General features: G+C 52.2%; 2 protein-coding genes across 2 annotated transcripts; both read left to right on the top strand.

Moving 5' to 3' along the window:
* Nucleotides 1-3,407: 3,407 nt before the first annotated feature.
* Nucleotides 3,408-5,705, top strand: LOC308221257 (inositol 1,4,5-trisphosphate receptor-interacting protein-like 1; the record flags this gene model as incomplete). The annotated part of the gene is made up of 3 exons (XM_080618243.1): nucleotides 3,408-3,497; nucleotides 4,161-4,441; nucleotides 4,670-5,705. 3 exons carry the CDS (start codon nucleotides 3,408-3,410, stop codon nucleotides 5,703-5,705), a joined length of 1,407 nt encoding a protein of 468 aa, XP_080474369.1.
* A 5,915-nt stretch (nucleotides 5,706-11,620) lies between these two features.
* Nucleotides 11,621-13,918, top strand: LOC308221256 (inositol 1,4,5-trisphosphate receptor-interacting protein-like 1; the record flags this gene model as incomplete). Its single annotated transcript, XM_080618242.1, has 3 exons — nucleotides 11,621-11,710; nucleotides 12,374-12,654; nucleotides 12,883-13,918. 3 exons carry the CDS (start codon nucleotides 11,621-11,623, stop codon nucleotides 13,916-13,918), a joined length of 1,407 nt encoding a protein of 468 aa, XP_080474368.1.
* Between the last annotated feature and the right edge of the window lie 498 nt (nucleotides 13,919-14,416).

Raw genomic sequence — 14,416 nt, 5'->3', positions numbered from 1 at the left:
GGAGCTTGTTTTCACGTGATTTCCCTACTCCACAAACCACTGTGCTGCCTTTGCATGTGTTGCTGCTTTGGAGCTGGGCTGAGCAAAGATGGTGGTGTCAGCCCAAAGAGAGATGAAGTGATCTTTGAGGAATTTCTTTATCACCATCCTGCGTAAATAGAGATTAGAGGCAGAATGCTTTCCTTATAGCTGGGAGCTGCTTCTGCAAACAGAAGGGAATACAGTGCTAGGCAGTATTACGTAGCCAGCTTCAAGAACACTGCTGCAAAACGTGGGGAAGTGGACCCAGCATAGCACGCAGGTAAAGTGAGAACGGCAGTGCTGCTCTGTCTGCAGTGCATTCTCCCGGTGGCAATGCCTTGCGGACCAGCAAGGCACCAAGCCCACATAGTTGAGCCTCTCAGCAGCGATGATGTGCTCCCTGCAGGGCATTGTTTGTCCCCTAGGTGGAGGTGTCTGTAGGCGGTGGAGTTCAGGAGCCCTGAGGTGGTCCTTAACATACAGATGAGATCAAACAGGAGCCCAAGATGTGCTGGAAGTTGACTATATTTGAAGTGTCAGTTCTGACTGCTGTCTGAGATAAACCGATTTTATTTCAGGGAATGGCTAATTCTGTGCACCTGGCTTTGAATTCTCATCAGAAGAGGTGAGTTCTGTGTGACATAGGAGAGTAGGTTCCTCTATTTCATAGTTGTGTTCTTCCTCGCAAGCAGTCCTTGAAAAGCATGCGGAGCAGAGTAAAATAAAATAGTGTTCATAACTGGTAATGAAAAACTACTCCTACCCCAAAAGAGAGAACAGTAACGTTTCCCACAGTTCGAGGTGCAGGCATTTGACAGAGCAGGTCCTGCTACGTGCTTGGATGGCACCCAGCCCGTGTGTCACTGCTGCTTACCCTGTAACTACTGATTTCCCAATGGCAACAACTGCTGTACAGTACAGAACAGTTAAAGAACTGCTCTCGAAAAAACACCAAAAACAAAAAACACAACCCAAACCCACACGCATGCCTCTACTTCTGCAGCATTCCTGAGACAAGGCTGTATTTTTACCACCTGCAAAACCAGCTACATCTGCTGTACATCTGAGCTATAACTGGAATCCCGACTCCCTCATTACACCCTCCATCAGAGAAGCAAGCCAACTTCTCTGGGGCATAATCTAAATTCTACCCAGTTTCATGGCTTTCCCAAGGAAAAGGTAACAGCCTGGTGCATGAAGTTGGATGAGAGTCTAGCCTGGCTCAGCTGCTGCAAGAGGATCCACTGCATGCATAAGTTAATCCTTCCTAAAGGTCTGCCTGGGCCACAGGCATCCACTGCTGCCATGGATGATCCCTGTTAAAAACCATCTCCCTCATTTTAGACTCTTCCAGCACACAGCAGGTTTGAAGTAATGAGCTTTCTCCCTCCACCTGCCTCCTGTGGCCTTGGGTGCTGAGCAAAAACTGTCCTCCTGCAGCGCTCTGGCCACCAAGGGAGTGGAATCTCTTGCACAGCTCCCAGCAAGTCCGCCAGAAATGCCTTTCTTTCTTCACCCCATCCGCCAGATCTATTGCGTTGCAAAGCCGCACCCAAAAGACCTTGCAGGCCAGGGCTGGGTACCTCTGCTGTCTCAGTTACCTGCGGTTTGGTTCGACTGGTGAGAAAAGCTTCAAAATCCCCAAGAGGAGAGCAAAGCTCCGAGTCAGACTTAAGACCAAGTCCTCTGCATGCTGAATAAGGCACACATCAATTCACGGTGGAAAGCTGCAACAGCTCTCCACGGGCCCCCTCTTACCACTCATGGGAGCTTGCTCTCCCGCCAAGGTGCCCTAACATCAAATACGTAATGAAGCGTATGCTACAAATATGTTTTGTAGTGTATTTTTTTCAGGAAGATAATTTCTGCACCCTCTGACTTCAAAGGAAAATACCGGAGACCAGGGAAATGAGGCCAATGCTGTGCTTTGCTGGTCCAATGAGAGCAGGAGAAACGTTTCTCAGTTCTGTTGCATCTGTTAATGGAGTTCAATTAAGCTGCCAGAAATTATAAGCATTTAGAGGCACATAAGCCATCACTCCTCACTACCAGACAAAATCTTTGTCATGTCAGTGGTCATAAATCACAGCGATTGTATTTTGGAAGTGTTATGCACTGCAACTCATCACCAGGGCTTAATTCAGCTTCCCTCGGGGCACCATTGTACCTGGTAGGCCCAGGTATTGCTGGTACACAAGAAACGAGTATTTGGGGGTATACCAATTATGTCTGCTTTGACCAAATAAAAATAAAAAATAATAACTAAAAAAAAAGTTTCCCTCTGAAATGGACTGAAGGTTGCAAGTGGGAGGCTGGCTGAAAATCAAAGGTTCCGTTCCTGTGAAAAAGTCAGGTTCTTTAAACACTTGGTTTGATACCAAATCAGGGCAAGAAAAGTGAAAATACGCCTGTTTTCAACAGAGCAGTATTGTCACAAAGTTCTGGGCACATTTAAGCCTTCCAACCCTGCTCAGTTTGCAGCATATGGGCTGTTCATTGCAATATTGGTCCCAAAGGGGTTTTGCTCCCGTTTTTTGCCCAGGCTGAGGCAGTATCTTATACAATGTACCCAAATAAAAGGCAACTCAGGTGGAGACTGACTAACAATCAAACCCACAGCAGCTAAAAGCAACTGGCCAAACTGAAATGGTGAAGCCTGAAATGACCCAATGGCGAAAAAAAGGTTTATTTTCAGGTTAAGATAAGGAATGGGAAAATGTCTGCAGAAATGGCACCATCCCACAGGATGTATCTGTTTGCAGCAACAGGCGCTTCATAGGATCACAGAACGGTTGGGGTTTGAAGGGAGCACCGAGGGTCATCTAGTCCAAGCTTCCTGCTCAAGCAGGGTCACCTAAAGCACATTACTCATGATTGTGTCCAGACGGCTCTTGAATATCTCCAGGGAAGGACACTCCACAACCTCCCTGGGCAACCTTATTCCAATGCGCAGTCACCCTCACAGTAAAGAAGCTCATCCTCATGTTCACATGTTTTAGTTTGTGCCCGTTGCCCCTCCTCCTGTCACCTGGTGCCACAGAGAAGACTCTAGCCCCATCCTCCTGACACCCTCTCTTCAGATATTGTACACATTGATCAGTTTCCCCCTGAGCCTTCTCTCCTCTAGGCTGTGCAGACCCAGCTCCCTCCGCCTTTCCTTATGTGAGAGATGCTCCAGATCCTTAATAATTCTGGTAGACCTTCGCTGGACTTGCTCCAGCAGCTCCATGTCTCTCTTGTACTGGAGAGCCCAGAACTGGACACGGTACTTCAGCTGAGGCCTCACCAGCTCTGAGTAGAGAGGGAGAATTACCTCCCTCAACCTGCTGATAATGCTCACCCTAAATGCACCCTAGGATACAGTTGGCCTTCGTAGCCCCAAGGGCATGCCGCTGGCTCACGGACAACCTGCTGTCCACCAGTACCCTCAGGTCCCTCACTACAGAGCTGCTTTCCAGCAGGACAGCCCACAGCCTGTACTGGTGCATGGGGTTATTCCTCCCCAGACGGAGGACCCTGCACTGGCCTTTGTTGAGTTTTAAAAGGTTCTTTGCGAGTACTGTGAGCAGCTTTGGGCTCCACAAGGGGAGAAGGATCTAAGGATGTTACTCAGTGCCGGGTCCTGCACTTGGGCAACGACAACCCCATGCAGCAGCACAGGCGCGGGGAAGGTTGGCTGGAAGGGGCCACAGAAGGATAAAGGCCAGGGCTGGAGGGCCTGCGATGCGATGCGATGCGGCGCCTGTGACAGCACTGGGGACGCGTCACAATGGGGGATGGTTATGAGGGGGCCAGCAGGCAGCACTGCCCCAGGACAGCCTGGGCCAGGGGTGAGTGCGCACGCAGGGGGCAGGCTGGGCTGGACGAGGGCCGGGGCAGAAACCTGGGCCCCTGGGGGTGGGTGCTCACCCTGCATCGAGGCCCTGGCTGCGAGCGCCTTGGGCAGGGCACGCTGCTGCTGCCACCAGGCCTGGGCGCAGGCCTTGCTGCCTCCCAGCTGCCTCGTCCCCTTCTCCTGCCTGTCCCCAGCTCCCTGCCGCTCCCGTCCCCGCTCCCCACGCTGCCGCCTCCCTCCCTGCCTCTTTCCTTCCCTCCTTCCTTCCCTCCCAGCCCCACTGAATTCCTTCTCTCTCCTGCAGGCCACGGCTGTCACAAACCTCTTTGTGTGGGTACTGCAAATTCTCACCCTGAAGGTGCCCGTCGTCATGGATGAGCCAGATGAAACCACACCTGACCGCATGCAGCAGCCTTTGGGGCTGCTGAACCAGGAGATGGTTTGGCCGCTGCAGGAGGTGGAGCAGCTGAGCCAGGAGAAGAGCAAGGGGCAGAGTTATGTGGTCTGGAGAACCCTGCTCTTTGCCTTGCAGCACTGGCAATTGGGTCTGATTGCTGGCGTCCTGCTCCTCCTGAGTGTCGGACTGTACTGGTGGCTCAGGAAAAGGAGCCATGAGGAGGACAGCAGCAGTGATGAGGAGAGCTCTAGCTCTGAGGAGGAAGAGCAGGAGGAGGCAGAGGAGGAGGAGGAAGAGAACGAAGGAGAGGATGCTGATGGCGAGAGAGATGTGGGCAGTTATTTTGCAAGGCGCATTAGGTGGTCAGTGCAGAAACTGCACGACGAGAACCCTTTGGTGTTCCTGCTGGTGGATAGCCTCCTCCACACTTGTCGACAGCTCTTGTCAAGTAGTTCCTTCCCGGTGCTAGAAGCAGCCATCAGGGTGGACAGTGCCTTTGAAGGCTGGAGTCCCCATGAAGATGATGCTGTCTACCGTCTGCTTGTGCCCCTGAAGCCCCCCCGTGGGCACGCCTTCCACCTGGAGGCGGGCACCGTGGGCCAGATGCTGGCGGACTCCTGCATCCGTGTGGAACTGGTGTGCACATGCACGACTGAGGAGACAGTCGGGGACATGCTGTGCTTCCTTCACCACCCCGAGGAGGCGCTGAGGGAGAATCAGAAGCCCAGCCTCCTACACACCCTCTGCACCAGCTCCTACCTAGATGTCCAGAAGACTGCCCTATGGTTCCAGGACTTTGTGAGGTCAGCCTGGGAGTTCGTGCCTCAGTCACATCAATACAGTATGAAGGTGCTGCCCTCCAGCCGCTCCTGCAAGCTGCAGCTGACACATGTCTCTGGGAGAACCTTGCTCGTTGAGATGATGCTTGGCGTGCAGCAAGGCGACTCAGACATCTTTGCGAGCAGCCAGGCTACAGAGGCTGTCTGCACCCCAAGCACAACATGGCCATTGAGCTTCAGTGTGGCAGAGGCGAAGTTCTTCCGGTTGATGGCCAGGGAGGTCCCACATGACAGCTTCCACCTCAACTGCCTGCAGTTCTGCACCCGTATGCTGATGGGCACAGGATTTTCCAGCTATGCCTTTAAGACAATAGTGATGCACCTCCTGACTACCATGCCCCTGGCAGGCTGGCGCAGGACGGATTTCCTTCTGCGGCTGGAAGACATCATGCGGTACCTGCGTTGCTGCCTGGAGGAGAAACGACTCAACCACTTCTTCTTTGGTAATGAGACCATTCCCGAAGAGATCATCTTGCCTCCAGCCTTGCAAACAGCTGAGCCGCTCAACCTCTTGCAGGACTTGGCACAGGATCCCGCTGCTCATGAGCAGGCAATGAGTGAGTTCAGGGAGCTGCAGTTTCGGCTTAGAAGACAGCTCTTCAACTGGCACTGAAAGTGGTCTTCATGCAGAAAGCTGTATTTGCAGAGTTCACAGCCGAGGACAGATGACCACCTCCTACAGGAGGCAAATAAAGGACAGAATGTAGGACACTGCAAAGAAAAGAACAATCCCATGCAGCTGACCTCTGCCAGGAGCCTTTTCCTCTCGTTCGGCGGGTAGCAACAAAGACGACTTTCTCCCTGCTTTCTCCTCTCACTGGACGCAGCCAGAATGGCATTTCACATACGTCCAGATACTATTGCTGGCAGCTCTGGCTGCGCGGGGACAAAGCGGGAGGCACCATTGACCGCTATCCTCTGCATGCAACCATTCAGCCAATTCCTCACCCACCGAACAGTCCACCCATCACGTCCGTATCTCTCCAATTTAGAGAAGGATTTTGTGGAGCCTTTTTGTCAAAGGCTTTACAGAAGTCCAGACAGACAACATCCTTAGCCCTTCCTTTGTCCACTGACGTAGTAACTCCATCATAGAAGGCCACTAGGTTGGTCAAGCAGGACTTGCCCTTGGTGAAACTGCGCTGGCTGTCTTGAATCACCTCCCTGTCCTCCATGTGTCTTAGCATAGCTCCTAGAAGGATCTGTTTCGTGCTCTTCCCAGGCACAGAGGTGAGGCTGACAGGTTCGTAGTTCCCAGGATCCTCCTTTCTACCTTTTTGAAAACTGGTTGTGATATTGCCCTTTTTCCAGTCACCAGGGACCTTACCTGACAGCCGTGACTTCTCAAATATCACGGAGAGTGGTTGGCAACTACATCAGCCAATTCCCTCAGGACTCTGGCATGGATCTCGTCAGGTCCTATAGACTTCCGTATGTTCAGGTTCCTCAAAAGGTCACAAAACCTGATCTTCACTTACAGTGGGAGAGATCTTGCTCTCCAAGTTCCTGCCTTGCAGTTCACCCACTCTAGAGGTGTGGGGAGAGAGCCTGCCGTTGAAAACTGAGGCAAAAAAGGTTGTTGAACACTTCAGCCTTCTCCTTGTCCAGTGTTACCAGTTCACCATTCTTGCTCATTGGTGGGCGGCGGGGAGAGGAAGGGGGCACCCTTTCTTTGACCTTCCTGTTCTGGTTGACATACCTGTAGAAGCCCTTATTATTAGTCTTTGCAAGTTCTACTTTGCCAAGTTCTACTCCAGCTGCGTCTTGGCCTTCCTGATCCTATCTCTGCACAAGCGGGCAGTGTCCCTATACTCTTCCCAGGATACCTGTCCCTGCTTCTGCTGCCCGTGCATTTCCATCTTGCCCTTTAGTTTGACCAGAAGGTCTTGACTCAGCCGTGCTGGCCTCTTGCCTTCCTTACTCGATTTCTTACACTCAGGGATCGTGAGCTCTTGTGCTTCATGGAAAGCATCCTTAAAGATCTGCTAGCTCTGTTCTGCTCCCTTGTCCCTGAGGGCAGTTTCCCAGTTAGTCCGATTGACTAAGTAATTCAAGAACTGGAAGTTGGCTTCTGAAGCTGGAAAGTTCGTGGCTGCAACCTCCACAAGTGCAGGATCACTGCAGCCCAGGCTGCAGGTGAGCTCACCTGCATTGGTGACCATCAGGTCCAGGGTCACATTCCCCCTGGCAGGGCTCTCTATAGCCTGGCTTAAGAACTTCTCCTGAATGCACTCCAGGAGTCTCCTGGGTTGCCTGCAGCTCTTCGTGCTGCTTTTCCAGCAGATGTCTTTGTTCATGAGCTAGCGGGGCTCACTGATAGAGCATCATGTTTACATGATGGGGGAGGGGAGCAGTATCAAGCTTCCCCATGACAAGCTGTGGGACAAGATGCCAAGGTTAGGGGGCAGCGTGCTAGTGAGAACCTGCAGCTGGTGGCTCCAAGACATGTTGGTCACGCTGGAGCACACTTGAAATCGCACGAAGAAGGGGCACCTGATGTAATACGAGCCAACAGGGAAACACCAGCGAAACACTCTGAAGGAATTAAGAACCATTCCTCTAAGAAAGTGACGAGACTGACAGCCCAGCTGAAGTGCCTCTACAGCAGTGCAAGCAGTACGGGCAACAAACAGGAGGAGCTGGAAGACACCATGAAGCTAGAGAGCTATGACCTGGTGGCCATTACTGAAACATGACAGCTTCATGGAGCAGGGATAAGCACCTGGGCAAAAATGTTGCAGCGATATGAAAGGGAAATTCGAACGTCAGCATCAAATCCTTAGACACCTTTGAGAGAGTTTCCTGGTTTTCCAGTCCTTTAGGGCCAGGCGGCGAGCTCATGCAGAGCTTGCTCAGACCTTATTTACATGAGTAGCTTGCAGGGGGGACAGCATGTATGCTATCAGCACCTAGCTGCTGCAAATTACCAGCAGAATCTTACAGCAGAAACCCGCGCAAAAGCAGGCTTTTTGTTTCAACTCATGTGCCAAAAAATGGCACATGTCAGCTTCTTTAGCTTCCAGGAGATGGCGCGCGCCATCCTCTGAGCATCATACTGCCTGTTTCGGTGGACATCTGCAGCGCACAAGGCTGCTCGCTCATCACGCTCAGTCAGACTTTGATACGGAGCTTGTTTTCACGTGATTTCCCTACTCCACAAACCACTGTGCTGCCTTTGCATGTGTTGCTGCTTTGGAGCTGGGCTGAGCAAAGATGGTGGTGTCAGCCCAAAGAGAGATGAAGTGATCTTTGAGGAATTTCTTTATCACCATCCTGCGTAAATAGAGATTAGAGGCAGAATGCTTTCCTTATAGCTGGGAGCTGCTTCTGCAAACAGAAGGGAATACAGTGCTAGGCAGTATTACGTAGCCAGCTTCAAGAACACTGCTGCAAAACGTGGGGAAGTGGACCCAGCATAGCACGCAGGTAAAGTGAGAACGGCAGTGCTGCTCTGTCTGCAGTGCATGCTCCCGGTGGCAATGCCTTGCGGACCAGCAAGGCACCAAGCCCACATAGTTGAGCCTCTCAGCAGCGATGATGTGCTCCCTGCAGGGCATTGTTTGTCCCCTAGGTGGAGGTGTCTGTAGGCGGTGGAGTTCAGGAGCCCTGAGGTGGTCCTTAACACACAGAGGAGATCAAACAGGAGCCCAAGATGTGCTGGAAGTTGACTATATTTGAAGTGTCAGTTCTGACTGCTGTCTGAGATAAACCGATTTTATTTCAGGGAATGGCTAATTCTGTGCACCTGGCTTTGAATTCTCATCAGAAGAGGTGAGTTCTGTGTGACATAGGAGAGTAGGTTCCTCTATTTCATAGTTGTGTTCTTCCTCGCAAGCAGTCCTTGAAAAGCATGCGGAGCAGAGTAAAATAAAATAGTGTTCATAACTGGTAATGAAAAACTACTCCTACCCCAAAAGAGAGAACAGTAACGTTTCCCACAGTTCGAGGTGCAGGCGTTTGACAGAGCAGGTCCTGCTACGTGCTTGGATGGCACCCAGCCCGTGTGTCACTGCTGCTTACCCTGTAACTACTGATTTCCCAATGGCAACAACTGCTGTACAGTACAGAACAGAACTGCTCTCGAAAAAACACCAAAACCAAAAAACACAACCCAAACCCACACGCATGCCTCTACTTCTGCAGCATTCCTGAGACAAGGCTGTATTTTTACCACCTGCAAAACCAGCTACATCTGCTGTACATCTGAGCTATAACTGGAATCCCGACTCCCTCATTACACCCTCCATCAGAGAAGCAAGCCAACTTCTCTGGGGCATAATCTAAATTCTACCCAGTTTCATGGCTTTCCCAAGAAAAAGATAACAGCCTGGTGCATGAAGTTGGATGAGAGTCTAGCCTGGCTCAGCTGCTGCAAGAGGATCCACTGCATGCATAAGTTAATCCTTCCTAAAAGTCTGTCTGGGCCACAGGCATCCACTGCTGCCATGGATGATCCCTGTTAAAAACCATCTCCCTCATTTTAGACTCTTCCAGCACACAGCAGGTTTGAAGTAATGAGCTTTCTCCCTCCACCTGCCTCCTGTGGCCTTGGGTGCTGAGCAAAAACTGTCCTCCTGCAGCGCTCTGGCCACCAAGGGAGTGGAATCTCTTGCACAGCTCCCAGCAAGTCCGCCAGAAATGCCTTTCTTTCTTCACCCCATCCGCCAGATCTATTGCGTTGCAAAGCCGCACCCAAAAGACCTTGCAGGCCAGGGCTGGGTACCTCTGCTGTCTCAGTTACCTGCGGTTTGGTTCGACTGGTGAGAAAAGCTTCAAAATCCCCAAGAGGAGAGCAAAGCTCCGAGTCAGACTTAAGACCAAGTCCTCTGCATGCTGAATAAGGCACACATCAATTCACGGTGGAAAGCTGCAACAGCTCTCCACGGGCCCCCTCTTACCACTCATGGGAGCTTGCTCTCCCGCCAAGGTGCCCTAACATCAAATACGTAATGAAGCGTATGCTACAAATATGTTTTGTAGTGTATTTTTTTCAGGAAGATAATTTCTGCACCCTCTGACTTCAAAGGAAAATACCGGAGACCAGGGAAATGAGGCCAATGCTGTGCTTTGCTGGTCCAATGAGAGCAGGAGAAACGTTTCTCAGTTCTGTTGCATCTGTTAATGGAGTTCAATTAAGCTGCCAGAAATTATAAGCATTTAGAGGCACATAAGCCATCACTCCTCACTACCAGACAAAATCTTTGTCATGTCAGTGGTCATAAATCACAGCGATTGTATTTTGGAAGTGTTATGCACTGCAACTCATCACCAGGGCTTAATTCAGCTTCCCTCGGGGTACCATTGTACCTGGTAGGCCCAGGTATTGCTGGTACACAAGAAACGAGTATTTGGGGGTATACCAATTATGTCTGCTTTGACCAAATAAAAATAAAAAAAATAATAACTAAAAAAAAAGTTTCCCTCTGAAATGGACTGAAGGTTGCAAGTGGGAGGCTGGCCGAAAATCAAAGGTTCCGTTCCTGTGAAAAAGTCAGGTTCTTTAAACACTTGGTTTGATACCAAATCAGGGCAAGAAAAGTGAAAATACGCCTGTTTTCAACAGAGCAGTATTGTCACAAAGTTCTGGGCACATTTAAGCCTTCCAACCCTGCTCAGTTTGCAGCATATGGGCTGTTCATTGCAATATTGGTCCCAAAGGGGTTTTGCTCCCGTTTTTTGCCCAGGCTGAGGCAGTATCTTATACAATGTACCCAAATAAAAGGCAACTCAGGTGGAGACTGACTAACAATCAAACCCACAGCAGCTAAAAGCAACTGGCCAAACTGAAATGGTGAAGCCTGAAATGACCCAATGGCGAAAAAAAGGTTTATTTTCAGGTTAAGATAAGGAATGGGAAAATGTCTGCAGAAATGGCACCATCCCACAGGATGTATCTGTTTGCAGCAACAGGCGCTTCATAGGATCACAGAACGGTTGGGGTTTGAAGGGAGCACCGAGGGTCATCTAGTCCAAGCTTCCTGCTCAAGCAGGGTCACCTAAAGCACATTACTCATGATTGTGTCCAGACGGCTCTTGAATATCTCCAGGGAAGGACACTCCACAACCTCCCTGGGCAACCTTATTCCAATGCGCAGTCACCCTCACAGTAAAGAAGCTCATCCTCATGTTCACATGTTTTAGTTTGTGCCCGTTGCCCCTCCTCCTGTCACCTGGTGCCACAGAGAAGACTCTAGCCCCATCCTCCTGACACCCTCTCTTCAGATATTGTACACATTGATCAGTTTCCCCCTGAGCCTTCTCTCCTCTAGGCTGTGCAGACCCAGCTCCCTCCGCCTTTCCTTATGTGAGAGATGCTCCAGATCCTTAATAATTCTGGTAGACCTTCGCTGGACTTGCTCCAGCAGCTCCATGTCTCTCTTGTACTGGAGAGCCCAGAACTGGACACGGTACTTCAGCTGAGGCCTCACCAGCTCTGAGTAGAGAGGGAGAATTACCTCCCTCAACCTGCTGATAATGCTCACCCTAAATGCACCCTAGGATACAGTTGGCCTTCGTAGCCCCAAGGGCATGCCGCTGGCTCACGGACAACCTGCTGTCCACCAGTACCCTCAGGTCCCTCACTACAGAGCTGCTTTCCAGCAGGACAGCCCACAGCCTGTACTGGTGCATGGGGTTATTCCTCCCCAGACGGAGGACCCTGCACTGGCCTTTGTTGAGTTTTAAAAGGTTCTTTGCGAGTACTGTGAGCAGCTTTGGGCTCCACAAGGGGAGAAGGATCTAAGGATGTTACTCAGTGCCGGGTCCTGCACTTGGGCAACGACAACCCCATGCAGCAGCACAGGCGCGGGGAAGGTTGGCTGGAAGGGGCCACAGAAGGATAAAGGCCGGGGCTGGAGGGCCTGCGATGCGATGCGATGCGGCGCCTGTGACAGCACTGGGGACGCGTCACAATGGGGGATGGTTATGAGGGGGCCAGCAGGCAGCACTGCCCCAGGACAGCCTGGGCCAGGGGTGAGTGCGCACGCAGGGGGCAGGCTGGGCTGGACGAGGGCCGGGGCAGAAACCTGGGCCCCTGGGGGTGGGTGCTCACCCTGCATCGAGGCCCTGGCTGCGAGCGCCTTGGGCAGGGCACGCTGCTGCTGCCACCAGGCCTGGGCGCAGGCCTTGCTGCCTCCCAGCTGCCTCGTCCCCTTCTCCTGCCTGTCCCCAGCTCCCTGCCGCTCCCGTCCCCGCTCCCCACGCTGCCGCCTCCCTCCCTGCCTCTTTCCTTCCCTCCTTCCTTCCCTCCCAGCCCCACTGAATTCCTTCTCTCTCCTGCAGGCCACGGCTGTCACAAACCTCTTTGTGTGGGTACTGCAAATTCTCACCCTGAAGGTGCCCGTGGTCATGGATGAGCCAGATGAAACCACACCTGACCGCATGCAGCAGCCTTTGAGGCTGCTGAACCAGGAGATGGTTTGGCCGCTGCAGGAGGTGGAGCAGCTGAGCCAGGAGAAGAGCAAGGGGCAGAGTTATGTGGTCTGGAGAACCCTGCTCTTTGCCTTGCAGCACTGGCAATTGGGTCTGATTGCTGGCGTCCTGCTCCTCCTGAGTGTCGGACTGTACTGGTGGCTCAGGAAAAGGAGCCATGAGGAGGACAGCAGCAGTGATGAGGAGAGCTCTAGCTCTGAGGAGGAAGAGCAGGAGGAGGCAGAGGAGGAGGAGGAAGAGAACGAAGGAGAGGATGCTGATGGCGAGAGAGATGTGGGCAGTTATTTTGCAAGGCGCATTAGGTGGTCAGTGCAGAAACTGCACGACGAGAACCCTTTGGTGTTCCTGCTGGTGGATAGCCTCCTCCACACTTGTCGACAGCTCTTGTCAAGTAGTTCCTTCCCGGTGCTAGAAGCAGCCATCAGGGTGGACAGTGCCTTTGAAGGCTGGAGTCCCCATGAAGATGATGCTGTCTACCGTCTGCTTGTGCCCCTGAAGCCCCCCCGTGGGCACGCCTTCCACCTGGAGGCGGGCACCGTGGGCCAGATGCTGGCGGACTCCTGCATCCGTGTGGAACTGGTGTGCACATGCACGACTGAGGAGACAGTCGGGGACATGCTGTGCTTCCTTCACCACCCCGAGGAGGCGCTGAGGGAGAATCAGAAGCCCAGCCTCCTACACACCCTCTGCACCAGCTCCTACCTAGATGTCCAGAAGACTGCCCTATGGTTCCAGGACTTTGTGAGGTCAGCCTGGGAGTTCGTGCCTCAGTCACATCAATACAGTATGAAGGTGCTGCCCTCCAGCCGCTCCTGCAAGCTGCAGCTGACACATGTCTCTGGGAGAACCTTGCTCGTTGAGATGATGCTTGGCGTGCAGCAAGGCGACTCAGACATCTTTGCGAGCAGCCAGGCTACAGAGGCTGTCTGCACCCCAAGCACAACATGGCCATTGAGCTTCAGTGTGGCAGAGGCGAAGTTCTTCCGGTTGATGGCCAGGGAGGTCCCACATGACAGCTTCCACCTCAACTGCCTGCAGTTCTGCACCCGTATGCTGATGGTCACAGGATTTTCCAGCTATGCCTTTAAGACAATAGTGATGCACCTCCTGACTACCATGCCCCTGGCAGGCTGGCGCAGGACGGATTTCCTTCTGCGGCTGGAAGACATCATGCGGTACCTGCGTTGCTGCCTGGAGGAGAAACGACTCAACCACTTCTTCTTTGGTAATGAGACCATTCCCGAAGAGATCATCTTGCCTCCAGCCTTGCAAACAGCTGAGCCGCTCAACCTCTTGCAGGACTTGGCACAGGATCCCGCTGCTCATGAGCAGGCAATGAGTGAGTTCAGGGAGCTGCAGTTTCGGCTTAGAAGACAGCTCTTCAACTGGCACTGAAAGTGGTCTTCATGCAGAAAGCTGTATTTGCAGAGTTCACAGCCGAGGACAGATGACCACCTCCTACAGGAGGCAAATAAAGGACAGAATGTAGGACACTGCAAAGAAAAGAACAATCCCATGCAGCTGACCTCTGCCAGGAGCCTTTTCCTCTCGTTCGGCGGGTAGCAACAAAGACGACTTTCTCCCTGCTTTCTCCTCTCACTGGACGCAGCCAGAATGGCATTTCACATACGTCCAGATACTATTGCTGGCAGCTCTGGCTGCGCGGGGACAAAGCGGGAGGCACCATTGACCGCTATCCTCTGCATGCAACCATTCAGCCAATTCCTCACCCACCGAACAGTCCACCCATCACGTCCGTATCTCTCCAATTTAGAGAAGGATTTTGTGGAGCCTTTTTGTCAAAGGCTTTACAGAAGTCCAGACAGACAACATCCTTAGCCCTTCCTTTGTCCACTGACGTAGTAACTCCATCATAGAAGGCCACTAGGTTGG

Source organism: Psittacula echo (assembly GCF_963264785.1).
Source record: "Psittacula echo genome assembly, chromosome: 5".
NCBI lineage: Eukaryota > Metazoa > Chordata > Aves > Psittaciformes > Psittacidae > Psittacula > Psittacula echo.
The sequence above is the reverse complement of the archived record's forward strand: the minus strand, read 5'-3'. Positions and strand labels throughout refer to the sequence as shown.